Genomic DNA, 23,982 nt, shown 5'->3' with positions numbered 1-23,982 from the left:
ATCAGCTGCTGATCAGTTTCAGCAGCAGCTGACTTGGGGACGCTTGGGGTTCTTAAGTTGATTCTGTATGTAAGTCGGAACTGGCGGTCAGTTTCAGCAGCGGCTGAAAACAGATTCAACTTAAGAACAAACCTACAGTCCCTATCTTGTACGTAACCCGGGGACTGCCTGTACTTCACATCAGATGCCAGAAATCTCTGTTAAAAGGCATAGGTGCTCTTTGTTAGATTATTGCACCAGTGCTTTTCTCTTAGTTTTTGCTGAAGGCATGAATGTTCTATGGTTCAAAACAATAGATACAATGGCCTTAAGGAAAGGAAGGGGCAGGATAGGGATGTTCGGTTTTGTGCAATTAGTTGTGGGTAAGGTTGCCAACTTTCGGAGAACAACGGGATGTGGTCCTGTATTTGTTGTTGCTTCTCGATCTGTTCTCTCCTTCCGTATCCAGAGGCTGTCATGCACTCTCCAGCAGGTGGCGGCAGCTGCAAACCATTCATGCAGACAGACATGTGGCCCTGATGTTTGCTGACAGAGGAAGATGAACTTAATAGGAAAAGATCTTAGACAATCAATGGGGAAAAGAGAGCCCAAGCCTGATGACAGAGGAGGAAGGGTGTGAAGGAAAGTGAGCTGCAAAGAGGGCTGCCATGGACCCACACACGCACACTGATCCATCCGTCAGTGACTAGTGAGGTTAGATCCAAAAGGTGCTGAATTGAAGATTCTCGTAATTGCGATGGGGAGCAGAAGATGGAAGGGAACAGAACCTTGTTCTTTGGTAGGAGAGCACAAGGCCAGTAACGGGAGAGATGGAGTTGTGCCAGTGGATGGCAGCTGCAGAAAGGTCCATAATGCATCCAGAGTGGTTTCTGTCCCATGGCAGAGGCTATTTTAGGGTATGTCTACACTACCCTGCTAGTTCGAACTAGCGGGGTAATGTATGCATACTGAACGTGCAAATGAAGCCCGGGATTTGAATTTCCCGGGCTTAATTTGCATAAGCTGGCCGGCGCCATTTTTAAATGCCGGCTTGTTCGAACCCTGTGCCGCGCGGCTACACGCAGCACGGGCTAGATAGTTCGGAATGGCTTGCTAGTTCGAACTAGCGGGGTAGTGTAGACATACCCTTAGGGATTAGAGAGGGAGAAGGTTAGACTCCAGCTACAGTAGAAGCCGAGAGTAATGAATACCTTGGATAGAGGTTGTTCATGGCTCTGGAATGTTTGTAACCGTGAACAAAACCTTTGTTTTTTATAAGAACAACCATATTGGGTCAGACCAAAGGTCCATCTAGCCAAGTATCCTGTCTTCTGACAGTGGCCAATGGTAGGTGCCCCAGAAAGAATGCACAGAACTGGTAATCAAGTGATCCTTTCTCTTTCATCCATTCCCAGCTGCTGGCAAACAGACTAGGAACATCATCCCTGCCCATCCTGGTTAATTGCCATTGGTAGACCTATCCTCCATTAATGTATCTAGCTCTTATGTGACCCTTTTTAAAGATCTGGCCTTCAGAATGTCCTGTATCAAGGAGTTCCACAGGTTGACTGTACATTGTGTAAGAAATACTTCCTTAGTTTGTTTTAAACCGGCTACCTATTAATTTCATTTGGTGACCCTTAGTTCTTGCATTATGGGAGCAAGTAAATAACTTTTCCTTATTTACTTTCTTCATATCAGCCATGCTTTTATAGACCTCTAGCAGTCTCCTCTCTTCTAAGATGAAAATTCCCAGTCTTATTAATCTCTCCTCATATGGCAGCTGTTCCATGCACTAATCATTTTTGTTGCCCTTTTTCTGAAATTTTTCCAGTGCCAAGATATCTTTAAGATGAGGCGATCACATCTGAACGCAATATTTAAGATGTGGGTGGTACCAGGGATTTATATAGCGGCAATGAGATATTCTCTGTTCCTTTTCAATTATTCCTAACATTGGTTGCTTTTTTGACTGTTGCTGCATGTCAAGTGGATGTTTTCAGAACTATCCACAGTGACTCCAAGATCTCTCTTGTAGAGCTAATTTAGTCCCCATTTATTTTATATGTATAGTTGGGATTATGTTTTCCAATACACATTACTTTGTATTTATCAACATTAAAATTCATCTGCCATTTTATTGCCCAGTCATCTAATTTTGTGGTTCTTCAGTCTGCTTTGGATTTAATTCTCAAGCAGGATAAAATTAAAAACCAACAAATGGTCTGGTAGCACTTTATAGACTAACAAAACATGTGGATGGTATCGTGAGCTTTTGTGGGCAAAGCCCACTTCAGATGACCGGAGTTTTGAGTTTAGGATGTTTAGACCCAAAATAAATGGGGGAGAAGGAAGAGAGGGGACAGGAAACAAGGAGCAGAGGGTATGGAAACATCAAAGGGAAAAACAGGAAGGCAGAACTAGCAATCAGTAAGCACCTAAAGATTGGATAGTTAAAATGAAGCAGATAAGGATCAAAGTTCTGCCTTCCTGTTTTTCCCTTTGATATTCCCATACCCTCTGCTCCTTGTTTCCCACCATCCACCCCCGCCCTTCTCCCCTATTTATTTTGGGTCTGCACATCCTAAACTCAAAACTCTGGTCATCTGAAGAAGTGGGCTATGCCCATGAAAGCTCAAGATACCATCTACATGTTTTGTTGGTCTGGTAGAACTTTATAGACTACTTGTTTTTTAAGTTTATCCTGTACTGACTAAACTTGGCTACCTCCTGAAGCTTATATCTTGAGCAGTTGAGTTACTATCATCAACCCCCCCCCCCCCCCCCGGCCAACCTCGCTCTCCCCGACCTCCTCTCGGCCAGCCCTGCTTCCCGCTGGCTGGTTCCCTCCCCTCTGCTCTCCCCCAGCCAGCCCTACACCCCCCACCTCCTCCCGGCCAGTCCTCCCTGCCCCAATCTGAGATCAAGTGTGTTCGGTATTTTTTTTAAGCCATCTAGTAATGCTAGGCTCACCCAGCTGACTAAACATGAATGAGTGAGTGCTCATTGCACAATCTGTAGGAATAGAAGGCTATTTTTTTGTTGTTGGGACAAATAATCAGATTGGCAGCAGCTGTCTGAGCAAGTGAAACCTGAGTTTTCTTTCCTACCAGACACTTTACGGAGAAAACTGAGACGAAAACCCTTGCCAAGTAAATCGAGTCCCTGCATGTAGACAGGTTTTAAACATCAGTCACTGCCGTTCTAATGGCCAGAAAAGCAGAGCACAAGACCCAGAGAGGAAGTGGAGCCGGAAGAAAGTCTTACATATTTTCCACCAAGAGAGCAAGAAGATTGGGTAAGGGACTAACAAACTGCTCTCCAGGAGAATAATAGGGAGAGGCAGATTAGGAGAGAGAGCAGCAGTCACCTGTTCACAGCTGGAAGACACTGACAGTTGGAGGAATGGGAAGTCCCTAAAGCATCGTCTGCCTGTTCCCTAAGCAAAAGCAGGTGAGTAGATTTAATTCACTAACCAGAAGGCATATCTTTCATGCAAGGCTCACCCCTCTCCCCCCGGCTCCATTCCCATAATAAATCAGACCACATCTCAAAGTTCTGTGGTGTTGATACACACAAGTTCTGGCAGAATTTTGCTGAAGACTGAGAGAGGTACGGTGGGGAAGTGTGGGGGGCAGAATTCTCCTTAGAATGTGGTGGGCTCTTTCCTGTGTTTTGGAGACACTGCAATGCAAGGTAACACTGGGGGCAGGAGAACAGATGTTTATATGGAATGCTGTCTTAATGAGAACCTCACAGGCAAGTCTTCACATGCCAAAATTTACAGTTGCTTTTTTTCCTCTTATTTTTTTATGAATTATTTCAGAAACCTAAAGAGTTGTCAAATATAACACATGCCATGCTCAGTTTCTAACTGGATATGTTCATATAGCTCTCTGGCATTAAAAAGTACTGCACAAAGGTTCACGCTTATTATCCTTCAGTACCCATAGACTGTTGCGTAATAATAGAACCATCACTTTGCAACGCTTTATCGAAGAATTTCCATCTGCAGTTCTGTACCTACACATGTATTTTGTACGAGATTTATTCTGAATGTGCTATTCAGTACTGAGTTTCTGCCATTTTCTTAATATGAAGGACTTTAAAAACCTATGCCTATATGAGAGTCTTCTTGCACCCTTTTTGGCCCTGGTTACCCACGCAGACAGCATAGCTGAGTGAGCGTGGCCCCCCTTATGGATCCCGTCTGATACCGCAAAGCAAGACTCTTCTGGTGCCTTCAAACCTCTTGATTTGTCTGTGCACTGGGCAACGGCACTTACAATCAGGCACTTACAGGCGCAGTCACTTGCTGTACGCACACCTGCGGGGGGGGGGGAGTATTTTTAGACAGCTTAGCAGAGGCACTTTACATTTGTGCAGGCAACACCATTCTGCTCTCCTTTGAAAATGGGACAAGATTTGGAGCCCCTTACTAGTATGGTGATTAGCACTTTATTCCACAAAAATCCCATTGGTTTCCAGATGAGAGAGACATAAGCTATTAGTCATAGGCTGTGTCTAGACTGGCCAGTTTTTCTGGAAAATCAGCTGCTTTTCCAGAAAAACTTGCCAGCTGTCTACACTAGCCGTTTGAATTGCTGCAAAAGCACTGACTTCCTACTGTAAGAAATCAGTGCTTTTTGTGGAAATACTATGCTGCTCCCATTCAGGCAAAAGCCTCTTTTGCTCAAAACTTTTGCGCAAAAGGACCAGTGTAGACAGCTGAGATTTGTTTTCCGCAAAAAAGCCCGGATCGCAAAAATGGCGATAGGAGCTTTTTTGCGCAAAAGCGCGTCTAGATTGGCCACGGACGCTTTTCCACAAAAAGTGCTTTTGCGGAAAAGCATCCGTGCCAATCTAGACGCTCTTTTCCACAAATGCTTTTAACAGAAAACTTTTCCATTAAAAGCATTTCCGGAAAATCCTGCCAGTCTAGATGTAGCCATCATGAATAAAGACAGCAGAATAGGGCCCTACGTTTTTACTGCAATAGGGTGGGATCTTATGAAAATCCCAGCTATAAATACTAGTGGTGAATAACAGCAAGAGACCTATGTAAGTCTACACTGCCTGTGGAAATGTTTGCAGCACATGCTAGTGTAACCCACACTGCTGCTGGGTGTGGTGCACTATCCCACCTAATGGCACTTGCTGAGAGCCAGCCGTGTTTTTTAGCTCCTGTGGTAGTGGTCCAAGGTTCTATGTCATCTGTTGGCATGACACTAGCTTTATTCTAGATACGGTGAGCACCAATGGCAGTGAAGTAGCAGTAGCATGGCCTATAAAATCCAGACCAGCATTCTTATTTAGGTAGCTAGCTCTTGCTGAAGTCCATGTTGCTGCAACTTCATTGCTGTTAGTACTTACCCAAGCTAGGTTTAATCTAGATTGTGCATGTCTGTGCTGCAATCATACCTCTGACTGCAGTGCAAACAACCCACAGTCAGTGTGTGCATATGAACTGGTTGTTTTTCATACTGCAGAATACAGGACCATTTGGGAGCATTCTGCTTATGTTATTGCCCCTGGTGTTTCTACTCCTGTGGCCTGGAAGTTGATGCTTCCTCATTCTTGGTGCCACTAGACCAGTGTTTCTTAAACTTTTTAAGACAGAGGAACACCAAACAATAATTTTTTTTCTGAGGAACATCAAGGACTTTTTGTTGAGAAAACAAACAAACAAACAAAATGGGTCAGGAGGAAAGTTATTGAGTGTGTGGGGGGGGGGGGGGAGTTGCCTGTCCCTTTCAGGATGGCCATTTTGAACTCTGTTGGTCTCCACGGCACACCTCCAACTGCCTTGCGGCACACCGGTGTACCACAGAACACAGTTTAAGAAACACTGCCCTAGACCGTCATATGGCAAGGGAAGAGACACACACTAGGTATGTGTAGGGCCAAACAACATAAAACAGCCTTATTTCCAAGAAAGATGGACCAGCAGATGCAGGAGGGGAACCTGGTCCCAGAATGTTCTCTCTGGCTCTGGAGTCCTGGAGTAAATACAAAACTAAACAGATCTAGGCTTGGAGCAAGATGCTGCCTTTTCTATGACTGATCGGGGAGGGGTGGTGGTAGTGGGAGGAATTCAGTCAAACTGAGAAGTGAGATCTTCCTTATGCTACATAAGACCCAACAGAGGTGGGATAAGATCTGCTTGTTTGGAGAGGGGCTAGAGGGAGATTTGTGTCTGACACTGAGAAGTTTATTCAAATGGTTCATCTTAAGCTTGCTCCTAATTGTACTAAGGGCAGTGAGGTGTTGGTGGTAAGATTACTTGTATTGCAGTGGTGGGAAGTCCCAGCCCGCAGTGCCAAGCACTGCCCAAACGCAGGGATAATTTCCGATTGCACATGTTAAAGCTATGCTCCCATGCCAACCCCCCCCGCCTCCAAATGCTTTGCTAATTTAAAGACCAATTTTCAAATACTTGGCACCCAGTGTGCTGAACTCTTCTATATATCTGGGCACTTAAGTGTGTAAATGGAACCTGAGCTTTTCTGTAAATCTGGGTGAGAAGTCAGTAAGAAAACTCCAGATGACTTCAGCAGAGAAGTGTGGTGTTAAGTAGGTTATCCCATAAGCTTCAGCCATAAAGAGCAAGGAGCTAGCCAGCTGGGTAATTCAAAACCCTGCTGTACACTGCATGTATCAGCTCCTCTTCTGTACATCAACTACAGGGTGAATCTCTCTAATCCAGCACCCTCTGGTCCAGCATGATTTAGTTGGCTAGATGTCCACTTATGGATGTGGCCAAGTTTCCTACCGTCCCATAAAGTTTGTTTGCAGCCCCCAGTCCTGGCTGTTCTGTGCTGTTTACCCCCTAAATGTCTAAGAGCCCAGTAAGCAGTGGGAGTGTTGGTAATGCTGCTAGACTATCGTGACCTCCTGTGGTTCATCACTGGTCAGGTCCTTAGGTTCAACCTGGACTACTCCTTTCCAGCATCCACAGCACAGAGACTGTCTCAGCGATATTACTGGAAAGATCTGTGCGTGCTGGACTGCATTAGATATAGTTTCCCCACTAAAACATGATGCAGTTTTATACTGTACCAAATTAAGCTTTATAATTAGCACTTTGCCCTTCTAGTGCCTTAACACTGAATATCTTGGCATTTTAGTCTCCCAGCGCCACTCTACTGAAATGGAAAATGAGTCATGGGCAAAGGTACAGCAACTCACCTGCCCACACTCATTGAGCAAGTAATAGAATCCATACCTTTTGACTCATTGCACTGTTTCTTCAATCGCAAGACCATCTGTTGTCTCATTGATAAAAATCGGATGGAAAGTTCTTTTCCAGGAAGCTCCCAGGGTTCTGTAGGCTTCTTGTAAAATAAGTAATGAAACTGTCATCATATTAGAAATCGTTTTTAGTTGACTTCAAAACGTTTGAGCTTTGGCACCTGTATTGAGACATCGCAATGGTACTGTGGACTTAATTTTGCATTTCTGATATGCAATATAATTTTAACTCAGTGTTTCTTAAACTGTGCTCCGTGGAGCCCCGGGGCTCCGCGAGACATCTCCAGGGGCTCCGCGAGGTTGACAGACTGGAAACATCGATAGGTACAACACGTACGATCAGTGGACCGCTGGGGCTCCGCATACATTTTTATGCATGTAAAGGCCTCCGGAGCCCAAAAAGTTTGAGAACTGCTGCTTTCACTGAACACTGCGAGAGGAACACTGAACATGGTCACATCAGCAACATTTCCCATAATGAAGGGTATTTTCAGGGCAATGCATAGATGTCCCAGGATGTAACTTGTATTTGGATAATGTGGGGTTAGGGTACCGAGGTTTGGGTAATCAAGGCTGTGCTGGATTTGTGGGAAGAGGCTGTTCTTTTTCTAGCAACTTGAATGGAATAGGAGTTAGGAGGTAGTTGCTAACCAAACACTAGTGAGATCAATATTAGAGGTCCAAGATCTCTAATACTAGAGGTCCAAAAGAGGATGTGATTGAGAAGTCTCCTATACAGATGATTAAGAAATTGCTTAAGCGAGCCAGCCACTGAGATACTAATGGGGGGGATGATGTCTCAGACTTCTAAGGGGGACAAAACTCCCCCTCGTAGGTCTAGCAGGCTCCTTCCTTGCATATGGCTTGCCTTTCCATTTGTAACCTAGTCCTTCTACCACTTTTCGTATCGGATTATCTATCCTATAACACCCTGCACAGCACTTCCAGCCTAAGTTCCAGTCCCAACTCTGCCAGCCACTTGCCTCAGTTTCCCCATCTAGCATGTGGATAGCTGTTTTCCCACCTGTGTAAAGTGCTTTGAGATCCACGGGTGAAAAGCTCTTTGTACGTTATAATGAATAGTAATGCATATCATTACTGCTCCTCTGTAGCTGACCCCTTCCCTCTAGGATTTGCCAATTCATCTCCCTTTGCCTGTTCTCTACTGTCCTGCCCACAGTGTCTCTGTGCCTTTTCACACACCATTGAACACTTGAGGGTGCGACTACACAGCACCCTAAATGCAAAACGAGAGACACAAATTACGCATCTTATTTCAAATCGATTTTGAAATTTGACACATCTACACAGCGCCAAATTTTGAAATAACACGCTATTTCCAGCCATCCCTTAACCCTTGTGCAACAAGGTTTACCGGGATGGTGAAACAGCACACCCGTTATTTTGAAATAACAGGCAGCTTGGGTAGATGCGGGGTAGCTATTTTGGGACTTGATCGGCATCTACACAGCAGGCAGTTATTTCGAAATAATGTCAAAATACTGTCAAGCTGGAGGACTTCTTATGCCGGCTCCTGTAACCCTCATTGTAGGAAGAGTAAGGGAAGTTGGAGGAGAGTACTCTGTTTTGAAATAAGTGCTGTGCAGATGCTCCCAATTTTGAAATAAGCTATTTCGAAATGAGCTACGCAATTGACACAGCTCAATTTGTGTAGCTTATTTCGAGTTAAGCCCTGCTGTGTAGACACGCCATTACTGAATCAGTGCATCTTCCAGGAGACCTGCCCATGCCTGTTTCAGCCATGACTGTGCTCCCAGAAACCTTTGATGCAAAGAAAAATACTGGGCAAATATCTTGCCTTTTTTTCCCATTGTCAGTCTGATTTCCTTCAAAACTGCCCATCCCTGAAGATTCCTTCAGCAGCTAATAAGAGGGCCCGTATATGTCTTTTGAATGAACAATATGTACTTTGTTCTGGTTATTGTGCAAAATGTTCTGCATGTAGCGCAATGCCCATGCTGACTGCTGCTAAGGGTTAATTGTTGGATTCAGTCTGAAGATAACAGCACCCCCTGCTTCTTCAGCGACTTCCTCACTTAAGGTGTCTCGACTACATCCCTCTTTCGACAGCGGGATGTAAGTTAGACACTTCGAAATTGCAAATGAAGCTGGAATTTGTATTTCCCACGCTTCGTTTGCATAATCACGTCATGGTGCTCTTTTGAAAAAGCATCATGACGTGATTATGCAAATGAAGCGTGGGAAATACAAATCCCGGCTTCATTTGCTATTTCGAAGTGTCTAATTTACATCAAAAGAGGGATGTGGTCTAGACACACCCTTATGTAACTTGCTGCATGTGAGTCTTTCTAAAGCTGAATGCGGGCAGCATGCATAAGACTTCGCAGGCTCAGGGCATTTGCTTTTATGTGCATCTGTCTGTCCAGGGCTGGCCCGAGACATTCATGCGCCCCGGGCCCTGGCACCGCCCCTGGGCGTGTGGCACATGTGCGGTGCTGACCCCGCCCTGCACGGCGCCCCCTACATGGGGCACCCTGGGTGGTAGCCCGGTCAGCCCGTAGCTTGGGCCGGCTCTGCGTCTGTCTCTTGTCCTAGTGCTCAGCTGCACTGATGTTTCCTCAGAATTATACTGGACCCCTAGGTTTTTATGATTTCCTCTGTAAGGAACCGTTTCTTTTAGGTATGTTAATTGGCAAATCAAGTAGTGGATAAGGGATGGCAGCCTGGCTCACATTGGGTCTGGGACCTACCCCCGCTGCAGCTCTGCATTTTAAATATACAGGTTGAAACTCTCTTAATCGGGATTCTCTGGGCCAGTAACATCCATGGTCAGCATGGATGTTGCAGGACCAGAGTCCCAGTGGAGGGCCAGCAGTATGGATCCTTGAGGGGCCAGCAGGGTGATGGGCTATCCGCAGGGAGCTGATGGTGGGGCTGCCTGGTGGAGCAACAGCAGTGATGGCTGCCCAGTGGGTCAGCAGGGGGTGGGGAGCTGGCAGGGAGGCCAGCTGCTGGGCTGGGGGGAGAAGTTGCAGGGGTCCAAAAATACTCCCCCTGGTCCAGCAAACTCCCTCATCCGGGACCAGTTAGGTCCAACCTTTAGAAAGAGCTGCGCTGCATTGGGTAGGGGGCTGGCCTTGATGACCTCCTGAGGTCTCTTTCAGCTGTATGATTCTATGTAAGCTGCAGAGCTGCAGTGGGGGTAGGTCCCGGACCCTATGCGAGCCAGGACTGAGCTGGGCAGCTGAAGCAGCCTCTGTAGTATTCTGGATCTAGAGCCGTCAATTACTCGCCTACATCCCTGGTTCCTTTCTAGTTCTGCATTCAAGATGAGGAAATCGAATGCAGCTCAGAGCTCCAAGGGGGTAAGTGGTAGGTTAACTAGGCATTCAAGCCTGCTGCCTGGGACCTCACTGGGAGATTGGCCATTGATCTCAATAAGAGGTAGATGGAGCCCCCGTGTTGGTACAATATTTCTGGACATGCGCTGAGGCAGAGAAATCATGGCTCTCAGTTAGGAACCCCCGCTAGGGAGGCTCAGCATCTGTTTTACACCAGACTGTTCACCCTTTATTAAAGCTACTGTTCTCCCTTCATTCAGGTTATCTTCTCTAGAACCAAGTCCTTAGTTCGAGTTAACATTTGACTGCCACATGTATCCGTGGGCAGTTAGTTCGGACTAGGGGGATTTAAAAATGGTGCCCGGATGGGAAGATGCAAATAAAGCCCGGGATATTTAAATCCCGGGCTTCATTTGCAACTTAAAATGCCTACATTAGCCTCCCTAGTTCAAACTAGGAGGCTAGTGTAGACATACCCCAAATGTCACAGATTTTAATCCTCCTGCTTCTGAGACTATTTGGAGCCAAACCCTGAGCACTTGGCTCAGATTCCATGCATGATGAAATCCACCCCCTGTGAAGAAGTCAAGTGATGGTCCTAGGAACCACTTAAGTGCCATACAAGCCCTACTGGACTTAGCTGTTACATAGACCTTGTGCTGGGCCTCCACCCAGGGCAAATTTTATCCTTAATTCAGTTGCAGGCAAAACTCCTATTGTTCTCAGACGCCCAGAATGGCAAGGACTCTCTGTCCCCTCCCTGGGTCCCACCCAAGCTGGCCTGGCCTCTGCCATGCAGGGGTGTGCACGGAGGTCCCACAAAGTGGGGCTCCAGGGTGGCTTGAGCTCGCCACAGCCTGCTGCCCTCCCAGGCAGTGGAAACACACTGAGTGTCGTGTCGTGAGATGCCTTTTGCTCCCACAGTATCTACAGGCTTCAGACACTCCCAGACATTGATTATGCCTCTTGATCAGATCTGTCTCCTGTACAATTGTCTAGTGCATATGACCAGCTGGTATGTTTATGCTTCGCTGGCTTACTTTCCTCATACTTGGGTCTGTCCAACTCCCTAATCACTGTGGTTACTCTCCTCAGCCATAGCCCTTCTGCACTTGGCAGCTCTAGGCCGTATTCAATATCCCTTGAAGTCAACAGTTTGATACTTTTAATGGGTCATGGCTCTGGCCCCATATATAACTGAATTGTGTGGATGGCACCTACTAGCCGGCTATGTTCCACAACTGAACATACCCGGCTTGAGTGGCGAGGTCAACGCAGCAAGAGGAATTCACCTGGGGATGGAAACTGCAAGTCACCCATCAGGGTTGACGTTTTTGTGCACAACGGTCTCTAGTCCTTTCCCATCACTCTCCTTTCTGTCTCCTGTTTGCTTCCTGTGGCTGCTATAGTCATCGCCCTGAAAAGGTCACTGAGGGAGACCACATGGTAGTTAGGCATAACCACCTGAAACCTCTGCCCAGGCCCCTTCACTGTGTGTGGCATTTCCCTTGCCTCACACCCTCTCCTCCCACCCAAGGACTTCAGCCCTGTTTGTTTTTGTAGTATTCTGTGAGCTGTTGCAATGGCAGCTCATCTCTTCTGTGGCTTATTTTCTTTGGACATTTCCTCTTTTCAAAGAAGACTGAGCATGTTTGTGGCTGGGGTTTTCCAACGTCTCGTGAGAAAGATGCAGCCTGTATTTTCCTCCCACAGCTGACATGCCAATGAGCAGAGCTCCGATTCAGGATGGCAGATGCCCCTGTGACAGTGCGGCTTTCCACAAGAACTGAAACCCACCAATACATTGTTCTTTGACAGACACACTGATCCGATTGTCTGTGTCAGGGAGGCCAAACTGCACAGTGAGAGTCACAGGTGACTCTCTTACACAAGCAGAGCCCCCCATTCTCTACCTATCAGACTGGGGACATCAGGGCGCTTGGCCTATGGAGAAGGCAGTCTCAGGGCTTCAGCCCAATAGGAGGCATCTGCCTTGGCTCAGGGCCTCAGCAGGCATGCCCTACAGAGCTGAAGTCCCAAGCCCAAGCAGATTCACCCAGGTCTTGAATTTCTGAAGATTGTTGTATGCAGCTTGGAGGGACAGGAAGCATGGCCATCCTGGCCTGTGAACAAGAGAACAGCATTGGATCCATAACAAGATGGGTTGGATGTGTTGACCTGGAAGAGAAATGCTCCATTTTCCACTGACAAACCTCAGAACCCCCTATCTCCTAACCCCCTTCCAGCTGCTGTTGGAGAATCTTGCAAGCAAACCAGAGAATGCTCTTTCCACTGGCAGTTTACAGTGTTTCTTCCCCTCAGAACTGGCTCACAGCCAGCAGTGACTGTAAAGTGAAGTATCACAATAGGCCCTGAATATTTCTCTCAATTCCTCTTGGAGATATGCTCGCTGGGCAAAGATGGAGATAACACGTCACCAAGTGATACAAGATACTGTTGGAAAGTATGAAGACATTTTTCTCTGTCTCGCCACAAGTATGACAAAGGGAAGTCCCTAAGGCCTTCATTATCAAAGGAAGTGGATTCGCTCACGTTTCCTGTTTTTAGAGAGCATGCTACTCTTGGGCTAAGAAAGTCCAGCCAGGACCCAGTGTGTTGGTGTGGCCCATTAGGAAGACTTAGAAGGGCAGTGCTGGAAGGACCCTCAATCAAGGGCCATTTGCAAAACACCCTGATTGCAGTCTCCCGAAGTTCCAGGCTCCCAGCTCCTGCAAATGGGTATTACCCCATTAATCTCAGCGGCACTATCCTGATTAAGTACCATTGGGGATCGGGCACATTTCTAGTCCCTTCTGCCCTAGAGCTGGGGATATGAGAGGGTTTGTGCAGCTGGCGTTTAAGCCGTCTGTAACATCTGCTGGCTGAGTGAGCACAGTCACCACTGGTACAAAGGGAAGCCATAACAAGGAACTTTGGTTGTACCAGTACTTCCTTTCCCAAGGTACACTCCATGCTGATCTGCTGTGGTTCCCCTGTTCCCCGAGTGGGTTTGGTGCTTTGCTCCTTCCCTGTCCCCTTTTGAGATGCATGTTCAGCTGGAGAGACATTGGTCCTGTCTCTACTGTGGCCGTTTGTCCCCTGCATGCAGCTCCAGGGCTCTGAGGTCTGCCCAGCAAACAGCTTTCACAGCCTGTTCAACACAGACATCAGACTGCTTCTGCCCTCTGCTTCCTACTTGTCAGCTACATCACAAGTGAGCAGCTCCCTGCCACAATGCCACCAGCTGAACTGGATTCCTCTCTCTGACCCCAGCAGATTGAGTTTGCAGATGATACCAAGCCGGGAGGGGTTGCAACTGCCCTGGAGGATAGGGTCATAATTCAAAATGATCTGGACAAACTGGAGAAATGGTCTGAGGTAAACAGGATGAAGTTTAATAAGGACAAATGCAAAGTGCTCCACTTAGGAAGGAACAATCTGTTTCACACGTACAGAATGGGAAGTGACTGTCTAGGAAGGAGTATGGCAGAAAGGGATCTAGAGGTCATAGTGGACCACAGGCTAAATATGAATCAACAGTGTGACATGGTTGCAAAAAAAGCAAATATTCTGGGATGTGTTAACAGGAGTGTTGTGAGCAAGACACGAGGAGAAATTCTTCCACTCTACTCTGCACTGATTAGGTCTCAGTTGGAGTATTGTGTCCGGTTCTGGGCACAACATTTCAAGAAAGATGTGGAGAAAGTCCAGAGAAGGGCAACAAAAATGATTAAATGTCTGGAAAACATGGCCTATGAGGGAAGACTGAAAAAATTGGGATTGTTTAGTTTAGAAAAGAAGACTTAGAGGACATGATAGCAGTTTTCAATCATCTCAAGGGGTGTTACAAAGAGGAGGGGGAAATTGTTCTCATCCTATCCTCAGAGGCCTAGAAGCAATGGGCTTAAATTGCAGCAAGGGAGGTTTAGATTGGAAATTAGGAAAGACTTCCTAACTGACAGAGTGATTAAACACTGGAATAAATTGCTGAGGGGGGTTGTGGAATCTCCATCTCTGGAGATATTTAAGAGTAGGTTGGCTAGACATCTATCAGGGATGATCTAGGCCAGTATTTCTCAACCTTTTCTTATAAAGTACCACTTTTTCAAAAAAAGTACCCCCTGTACCTACAGTTTTCAGACAATTTTTTTCTACCGTTGTAACACACTTGTTTAAACAACGTAATCCTAGCTGGGCAGGCGATGAAATTTTTGGGTGTAAAAAGTACAACATTTAAAAAGCGCTGTAAAACTTAAAACAAATTCAGTTTTCTCCTTTTCAGTTGTGTTGACGTATCCCACAGACTTCTCTCAAGTACTCTAAGGGTACTCGTATGACTGGTTGAGAAGCACTGATCTAGGTAGTGTTTGGTCCTGCCATGAGGGCAATTGACTGGACTCTATGACCTCTTGCGATCCCTTCCACTTCCACAATGCTATAAAGTCATGCTTTTGCCATTAACCAGCATTGCCTTTGCCCCACTGCGTCTCTGCTTTCTTTTTTTTCTCAAAATCTCTGCTCGCTGGTCCAGCCGTAGCTGGAGGGAGGGCTATCAGGAAGGCCAGAGCTTTTAAACTCTGCTAATAAGCGACTAGGGAGCTTGCGACCAGGGCGACTGCAAACAGGAAGGGGCTCTCCTGGTGAAGGAGGGGGCAATGTATAGCACGTTGAGGTAAGTGGCTGTCTGGAGTGTGGGGGTGTTTGTGTTTGGGGGTTCTGGGCTTGTGTTTGTCTGTTTGGAGTTTTGAGTGCTGAGCTGTTTGTTTGTTTGTTTGAAAGGCCGTGTGCTCAGGCTGGCAGTTGGAAGCTGTGAGTCTTAATTAGGATTTGAAATTTCAAACTCTCTGCTCATTGGTTGAGCCGAAGCTGGAGGGAGGGGCTATCAGGCAGGCCAGAGCTTTTAAACCCTTCTAGTAAGCGACTAGGGAGCTTGTGACCAGGGCGACTGACTGCAAACAGGAGGGAGTTTTGAGAGGGGAGTTTAGAGGGCACACTATGGGTACGTCTAGAGTACAGGCTTCTGTCAACAAAGAGAGTCTAAACTACATCCAGTTCTATTAACAAAGCAAGCCGCTTTGTCGACATGACAGTGTAGATGCAATAACGCCTTCTGTCGACAGAACTTTGTCGACAAAAGGCATTATTCCTTGTAGAATGAGGTTTACAGCCGTCAACAAAACTGCTGAATGCTGTCGACATTATGTCGACAGAACTCAGCCGCAGTGTAGAAGAAGGTATAGTTTTGTTGACAAAACCCAGTTACTTCTGACCTTCTTTAAACATAAAACTTTTATAATAATCTATATCCCAGACATTTAAATCAAAACCCAGTTTATAATCAAACTTATTCATAGGAAAAAATGCAGACAGAAGCCCAGCAGCAGAGTGGGGGCTATCCTGTTTATTGCGTCGTTTAACATGTATGATTACCTGCCCTGTGGGCGAGTGGCATATGTGTGCACCCGTTGCAAGGAGCTCCTGACCCTCAGAGACCAAGTTCAGGCTTTGGAGGCCAAGATGGCTGAACTGGAGGAGCTAAGGGAGGCAGAGAAGTATGTTGATGAGACTTTCTGGGACACTGTAGTACTGTCCCACCTCCAGTCTGAGAGCCCCAGTGCTCTTAAGGAGGATGAAAGGCTCAGGGGAAGAGAGCATTCAATGGGAGCAGAGGAAAACCATCCCATAGTTGGGACCCTCCTTCCAAAGGATGTTGCGGTATCCTTTTGCACTGAGGATACCTCTGAGCGGGAGGGAACGCCAGTTGTTAGGAAGAGGAAGGTGTTAGTAGTGGGTGATTCTATCGTTAGAAACATAGATAGCTGGGTTTGTGATGACCGGGAGAACCGTATGGTGACTTGCCTGCCTGGTGTGAAGGTTGCGGATCTCTCGAGGCATCCAGATAGACTTATGTGCAGTGCTGGGGAAGAGCTGGTGGTTGTGGTACATGTAGGTACCAATGACATAGGGAAGGGTAGGAAAGACATCCTGGAGGCCAAATTTAGGTTGCTAGGGAAGAGACTGAAATCCAGGACCTCTATGGTGGCATTCTCAGAAATGCTTCCTGTTCCACACGCGGGGCCAGGTAGGCAGGCAGAACTTCAGAGTCTCAATGCATGGATGAGACGATGGTGTAGGGAAGAGGGGTTTAGATTTATTAGGAACTGGGACACTTTTGGGAGAGGGGGAGCCTATATAGGAAGGATGGGCTCCACTAAACCAGGGTGGATCCAGACTGCTGGCACAAAACATTAACAAGGTCCTAGAGCAGTTTTTAAACTAAAAGATGGGGGAAAGCCGACTGGTGCAGAGAAGCATGTAAATTGGACGGAGACTTCGCTTAGAGGAGAATCCATTGATAGAGATTCTTTAGGCTGTAGTCAGAAAGAGAGGAGGGAAGAGGACAAACCATGGGCCAAATCAGACAGACAACCACATATAAAGGAATCCAATTCATCAGGAAAGGGCAGACAAATAAACAGTGGCAATTTTTAAAGTGCTTCTACACAAATGCTAGGAGTCTGACTAATAAGATGGGTGAACTAGAGTATCTCGTATTACAGGAGGAGATTGACATAATAGGCATCACAGAAACCTGGTGGAATGAGGACAATTTGTGGGACACAATCATACCGGGATATAAAATATATCGGAAGGATAGAACAGGCCGTGTGGGTGGCGGAGTGGCACTGTATGTGAAAGATAACGTAGAATAAAATGAAATAAAAATCTTAAATTAATCAAAATCTTCCATAGAATCACTATAGATATTAATTCCATGCTCTAATAAGAATAGTATCGACCACTTGATCAGGACAGTGATAGTGACATTGAAATAATACGGGAGATTAGAGAAGCTACCAAAATAAAAAACTCAACAATAATGGGGGATTTCAGTTATCCCCATATTGGCTGGGTACACGTCACCTCAGGACGGGATGCAGAGATAAAATTTCTCGGTGCCTTAAATGACTGCTTCTTGGAGCAGCTGGTACAGGAACCCACATCCTGGAGTCCCAAAGCAGGCACAATGATCTATAAGATCTGAATTGAAAGAGCTGTGGCTAGATGAGAGGCTGTTTACTACTCTGATACACCTGTTCTGTAACTGGGTGGTCACGACATCAGTATGCCATGAAATCTCAGTCACTCTGGCTTAAACCCTATCCTGCTCCAAAGTGCTGCTACTGAGACTCACTGGACCCCAGATTCCCAACGAGGATCCAACACCCACTCAAGATCCACCAAGGCACAGTGGTCTGCTTCTGCTGATCACATTTTAAGATCAGGGTCACTATGTGGCACTGCATCTGGCTGTGGAAAGTTAGGGTTCTTTCTCTGTTTCCCACCATCTAGCCCACAGGGATATGTGCACCCCTACACTACACAGAGCTCCTCTGGAGATATGCCAGCTCCTCTACTATTACAGATTAGGGATGTAATAGAATAGTCAATTAACTGATAAGCAAAGCTTCTAGGTTAATGCTATAGATTACACGCATTCCCCTTCTCTTCTCCCCCTCCCCCCCCCCAAGTAAATTTTTTAGCAGGCTGGTTAGCTTGTGCTGGGTCTAGGACCTACCCCTGGTTTGGCTCTGTATTTAAAGTGTATTAGGAGCTGTACAGGCAGCCAGCCTGGTTCAGTTCCAGCTCGTGCTGTGTTCAGGAGTTCAGACACACACACCGCACTGGACAGGGGCAGCTGCCACCCTGCACTGCTGCCTCTGTATTGGAGGCAGCAGCACAGGACAACCGGCAGTCGGTCTGCAAGGGGAGCAGGTTTTTAAACTGGCTCCTCTTGTAGACCAGCTCCCGCCTGGTACCACATGCTGCTGTGTCTGATACAGAGGCAGCAGTGAGGAGTAGCAGGGGACTCCTCGGGAGTGGGGCCAGAGCACATTGGCTGCCACCCCATCCCTGGGAACCATAGAATAGTCGAGTAACCAATAAGAATTCATGAGGTTAATGACTATTCAATTAACCAATATTTAATATCCCTGGTCTAGATGGGAGTGTTTCAACCTGGGGAGCAGTGGCATGGATTTAGGGGAGTCACAAGATGGTGAAACTCTCTGGGGCAGGGACACTGATGGGGGCAAAGGAGGAAGCTGCTCTGAGGCCCAGTGATTTAAAAGGGGCCACTGTCGCCATTACTGTGGCAGCCAGAGCCCCACGCCCTTTAAATCACCACCAAAGCCCCACGCATTATGGGCTGGGCAGCACTGAAGGCTCACTGGGGAAGGCCCAGTACAGTCCAGGCTGCTCCTATTTCCACCCTTTGCACCTGTGGTCCATCCCTTCCAGAGCATCCCTCCCCCCCACTGCCCAGGACCCAGCAATGTCTGTCGCCAGCCCTGCACCTGAGTGCTCCCCCGACATTGCCGCAGGGAGCCCTGCAAAGCTAAGTCACATGCTTAGCCCCAGCAGCAGGCTCAGAGGCAGGGGACCGCATACTGGGAGCTCTCAGCCTTTCCATTCTAGCAGCCACCTGTCAGTTGGAAGTGTGTTATCACTGCCCCCTTGTGGCGACAAGTGGAATGCAGGGCATTTCTGGATAGCTTAGGGCAGCAGTTCTTAAACTTTTTGGGCTCCGGAGCACAGTTTGAGAAACACTGGCTTAGGGGTAAGCGCAGAGTGAAATCATCCACTCGTCTCACAGAGCAAGCCCGCTGGCGGTAAATCAGTTCAGGATCGTTCTGATTTGGGACCAAATCTGGCTCGTTGGCTTAGCCCAATAAAGTCAGTGGAATTACTCACCTTAGTAAGAGAAGCAGGATTTCTCTTCCTTTTTATGGTCTCAAGTCCTTAAATTCTTTTAAATCCTTACAAAAGAGTGGGGGGGGGCACACCCATCCCCCTCAGGTAGGGTGTTAGGCCTCTTAGGCCTCTCCAAGGATGTTCCACCCCACGTGTGTATTGACTCCAATGGCTCAGGGCCACACCACCTCTCTGTGAAGCAGTCAGGCATAGCAACCAGTGTCAGTAAGACCTCTCCCTACCCTCAGGGCAGTGAGGCCTAGTGGCCTGAGTCAGTAACAACACTCCCTTCCCTTGGGGCAATGAGGCCTAGCAGCCAGAGTTTCAGGATCAATAGCAATCCCCTTCACATAGGGCAGCGTGACCTAGCAGCCAGAGTCAACTGCAATGGTTGTAGCACTCTTCCTTGGGTGCTGATGGGTTAAGAGACCTGGGCCCATCCTCTCCCAGTCCAGGGCCCTGTCAGTGGTGGGAAGGCCCCCCTCTAGCTCAGGAGGGAATCCATCCAAAACACGCTGAGTTCTCAGGGATCTAACTCCCTGCCCTGGGCAACTTCCTACCAGACTCACTATTGCAGCTTCTCCACTTTCCTCTGGCCTGGGGGCGTCTCCGGACCATCCCCGCTGACTAGTCTCCACAGTTCAGTTTGGTCCATCTGCAGCTCTTCCTCCAGACTACTGGCAGCATCTCCTTTACCAGCAGCCCAAAGTGAGCTGCTCCTCCAGTCTTTATAGCCAGCCTCCAGCTGGAGCATGCCCAGCAGGACTATGGGGGCAGTGCCTTTTCGGCCAGGTGAGCCAGGCTTAACCCTTGCAGGCCCAGTGCAGGGTTGGTACACTCTGTCACACTCTGTACACTCTGACTTTCACGTCTCTGTGTGTGGTGTTTTGTGTGCTGGGTACAAATGTAACTTTTTTCCCCTCTGTATCTTTTTTTTTGGAACAGGTTCACTAAACTCCCCTTGCTCCTGGATAATCACAATGGAGAGATGCCAGATGAATGAAAGCACAAAAGGGCCCAATTGCAGCATGAATACCATGCCCATGGGATGTTACATGGTCCTTAATAGCCGTGGACAGAAAATAGGCTTAGGCACGCTATGCTTCATTTTGGGGGCTCTGTGCTTTTTGGAAAACTCTTCTGTGATGTGTCTGATATTTTCTTCCCCTAAGATCAGGAAAAAGCCTTCCTACATCTTGATCAGCAGCTTAGCCCTAGCAGATGTTCTGGCCTGCATCGTATTTGTCTGCAGCTTTGTTGATTTCCATGTCTTCAATAGAACTGACTCCTCTAAAGAGATCTTCTTGCTGAAGCTCGGAGGAGTCAACATGTCCTTCACAGCATCTTTGGGCAGCTTGCTGCTGATGGCGTTTGACCGATACGTCTGTATCCACAGGCCCTCAGAGTACAAGGCCATTGTGACAAGGAAAAGGGCTTTGATGGCGATGGCTGTGATGTGGGTAATTACCATGGTGGCAGCCTTCCTGCCACTCATGGGGTGGAACTGCTGCAAGGTAAACTCAGCCTGCTCTGATCTCTTTCCCTTTGTTGATTACAAGTATCTGTCCAGCTGGATCTGCCTGGTCATGATTCTGTTGCTGTGTATTGTGTATGCCTATGTGCAGGTACTGTGGAAGGCTCATAAGCACACAGTATACAAGGAGAGACGCCAAAGCCAGGCTGGGCGGCGAACTGCAAAGATGAGAATGGACGTCACACTTGCCAAAACATTAGTGATGATCCTGGTGGTTGTCGTGACATGCTGGTCCCCAGTGCTGGGTGTCATAACGTACAGCCTCTTTGCCAGCCTGAATAACGACATCAAAAAGGTGTTTGCCTTCTGCAGCACCCTCTGCCTGGTGAACTCCATGGTGAATCCCCTTGTCTACGCCCTCCGAAGCAGGGAGCTGCGCTCCTCTTTGAAGAACATCTGCTTGAGGTTCAGGGAGAAGCTGAGCTTCAGAGAGCCTCCCGGAAGCAGACAGCACTCAGAAGTCCTTCCTGCTGAAGACACTGTGTGCAGAACAGACACGAATCTGCTGAAATCCTGAGCTCTGACTGGGAAGACACGGGACAGATTTGGATTGTTTCTTTGAAAAGGAAGAAAAGCTAATGCTGCTTTTCTCTAGCTCCTGGAATGATTAATGACTGAATGCCTTGCCTGGAGAAGGGAGCCATTTGGATGTATTACAAAACAATTGCAAATTGTACCCTCCTTGTGTCTGGAATGCTACTTAGTAAGTAAAAGACACGGGCTGTAGACACCTGAACCCCATTGATTTCCAAGGAAATTAACGGCCTAAGTACCTAGGCTGAGGGTCCAGACACACAGAATGAAAGGAAGACTGGACCAGCTCTCCCATTACAAACACTAGAGCGGGAGCATAGCAGGTGTCATAGACCAGCCGTGCCCCCCAAAAGTGCAGTTCGCAAAGCCACTCCCCTGCGCTCACTGGGTTGGCAATTCAAAATGGTGCCCAAGATGGCGGCTGTCAATGGGAGCCTGATTTGGCCAAAAAGCCTAATCCTTAAAGGGGCAGCCTCTTTTTTCTTTTTTTGCTTGACAATTCTGGTGCATTTTTTTCCACTGCTGTTTCAGCTCTCTTTCTTAAATGGGTTGGTCACCCCTGTCATAGACCGTGATGGTGCTCCTCAAACACCATGCGTGGGTGGATAAGCAGAAGCAGTGCCCACCATTTTTGTTTACCAGATGGAGACCACAACTATGCCAACCAGCCCTTGACCAACTTATTTTGCCTGAAACAGAAGCCCATGTAGCACAGGCCTGGTGTGAGGCCTGAGGCCTGGTCAACAATGGTCAAGACTTGGCTAATATAAAGGTAAGCTGTGAGCAAGAGGCAGGGCCCTGCTCATGGCACGAACAGGGCTGATTGTGCAAAACTCTAATTGGTAATAAGGCACCAGCTGTGAAATAGTAATTGGTACTGGGCACAGGTTGAAAGCACATTCCAGAAAGATTGTAACAAACCTCGTTTTAAAGGACCTTATTACCCACACTCACCACAGATAACAGGGACCCAGGTTCAGGAAAAGGCCTAAAATGACAGCATGATGGATAGGGACATTTTGGTCGAATCACCAGGTTCAGGGTGATGGGTGGTATCTGGGGAATGTCACAGGGTGGCAACCTGACACGTCAGGAGTGTTGTGTATCTTGTTTGTACCTGTATATAAAGTTGTGCGTGGGAGGGACTGTCTTTGTCCACCCTAAGGAGCAGTGAGTCCTTCCACTGACTGAGCCAGTCCATTGTCAGGGGATACATACGTGTAGTGGTTTGGTAGAGTCTACTGACAACTACTACTGTACTTCATTTGACAATAAACTTGGACAGGTGCCTTTGATCCTTATCTGATTATGTGGTCTCTGGGAGTCTGCTGTGTTGACTGCTTGTACAAAGTCAACAAAACACACAGGATTGCGCATACGGGTGCACAGCCAAACAGATACCATCATTGATGGAGCAGGAGACCTGTCAGGATACCTCTACAGTGACTTCTGACTACTACGCTGGACATGGCCTACTCTTGCATTAAACTGAGTGAAAACTGAGCATCTTGAAAGATGTGGCCCTTATTGGAAGGGCCCTAATAAATTCACAGTTCATTTTAGTCAATTTCACAGTCAGGATTTAAAAAATATTACATTTCATTGTTTCAGCCATTTTCTATATGAAATTTCACAGAGTTGTTGTGGGATAGTCACAAGGTTATTGTAGAGAGGGATTAGGGTACAGCTATCCTTATTTCTGTGCTGATGCTGGTGGTAGTGCTGCCATCAGAGCTGGCCAGGAGCTAATGTTTCTGTTTGTCAGCAGCCCCCAACCCCAAAAAGGTTCCCTGCCCCTGCTGTATTAGACGGGGTAAAAAAAAACCACAAAAGATCAAATTTCACGGGGAGAGATCAGATTTCAAAGACAGTGATGAGTTTTTCAAGGCCATGAATTTGGTAGGACCCTATTTTTGGATCTTAGTCTCAGATACTCAAAGGAATTTAGACTCCTAACTTCCATAACTGGCTCCTAAATAGCTTTGACAAACTGGGCAACCTGATATCCTTAGGCTACGTCTACACTGGCATGATCTTGTGCAAAAACTCTTTAGCAGAAGAGTTCTTGTGTTACAGTAGTTGTGCAAGAGAGCATCTACACTGGCATATGCTTTTGCGCAAGAGCATCCATGCCAGTGTAGACGCTCTCTTGCACAAGAAAGCTCTGATGGCCATTTTAACCATAGGGCTTTCTTGTGCAAGAAATTAATGTTGCCTGTCTACACTGGCCTCTTGTGCAAGAACAGTTGCTCAAAAGGGCTTATTCCTGAGTGGGAGCATCAGAGTTCTGGCGCAAGAAGCCTTATTTCATATATTAGAACATCAGTTTACTTGTGCAAGAACACGCGGCCAGTGTAGACGGGCAGCAAGTTTTTGTGCAAGAGCGGCCGCTTTTGCGCGAGATCGCGCCAGTGTAGACACAGCCTTAGTGTTTAAGAATTTGATTGTTTCTCTAGGAACATTTGCAGCTAAATATGGTTCCAAAGGAAACTTGTAAGTTTCATTTCCTCATCAAACTAAAGAGGCACATTTATCCCTAGAGTAAATTCACTGATTTTTACTAGGACTACACCAAAGAATTTAGCCCTGTGGTTGCAATTACTGAAA

General features: G+C 47.0%; 1 protein-coding gene across 1 annotated transcript; it reads left to right on the top strand.

Moving 5' to 3' along the window:
* Positions 1 to 2,915: 2,915 nt before the first annotated feature.
* On the top strand, positions 2,916 to 23,500 carry CNR2 (cannabinoid receptor 2). The gene is given in 4 exon segments (XM_006130499.4): positions 2,916 to 3,432; positions 20,253 to 21,264; positions 21,266 to 21,312; positions 21,315 to 23,500. Coding segments are annotated over 3 exon segments (1,068 nt in total). The 5' UTR covers positions 2,916 to 3,432; positions 20,253 to 20,287; the 3' UTR covers positions 21,359 to 23,500.
* Positions 23,501 to 23,982: the final 482 nt, after the last annotated feature.

Source organism: Pelodiscus sinensis, chromosome 25, assembly GCF_049634645.1.
Source record: "Pelodiscus sinensis isolate JC-2024 chromosome 25, ASM4963464v1, whole genome shotgun sequence".
Taxonomy (NCBI): Eukaryota; Metazoa; Chordata; order Testudines; family Trionychidae; genus Pelodiscus; species Pelodiscus sinensis.
The sequence above is the reverse complement of the archived record's forward strand: the minus strand, read 5'-3'. Positions and strand labels throughout refer to the sequence as shown.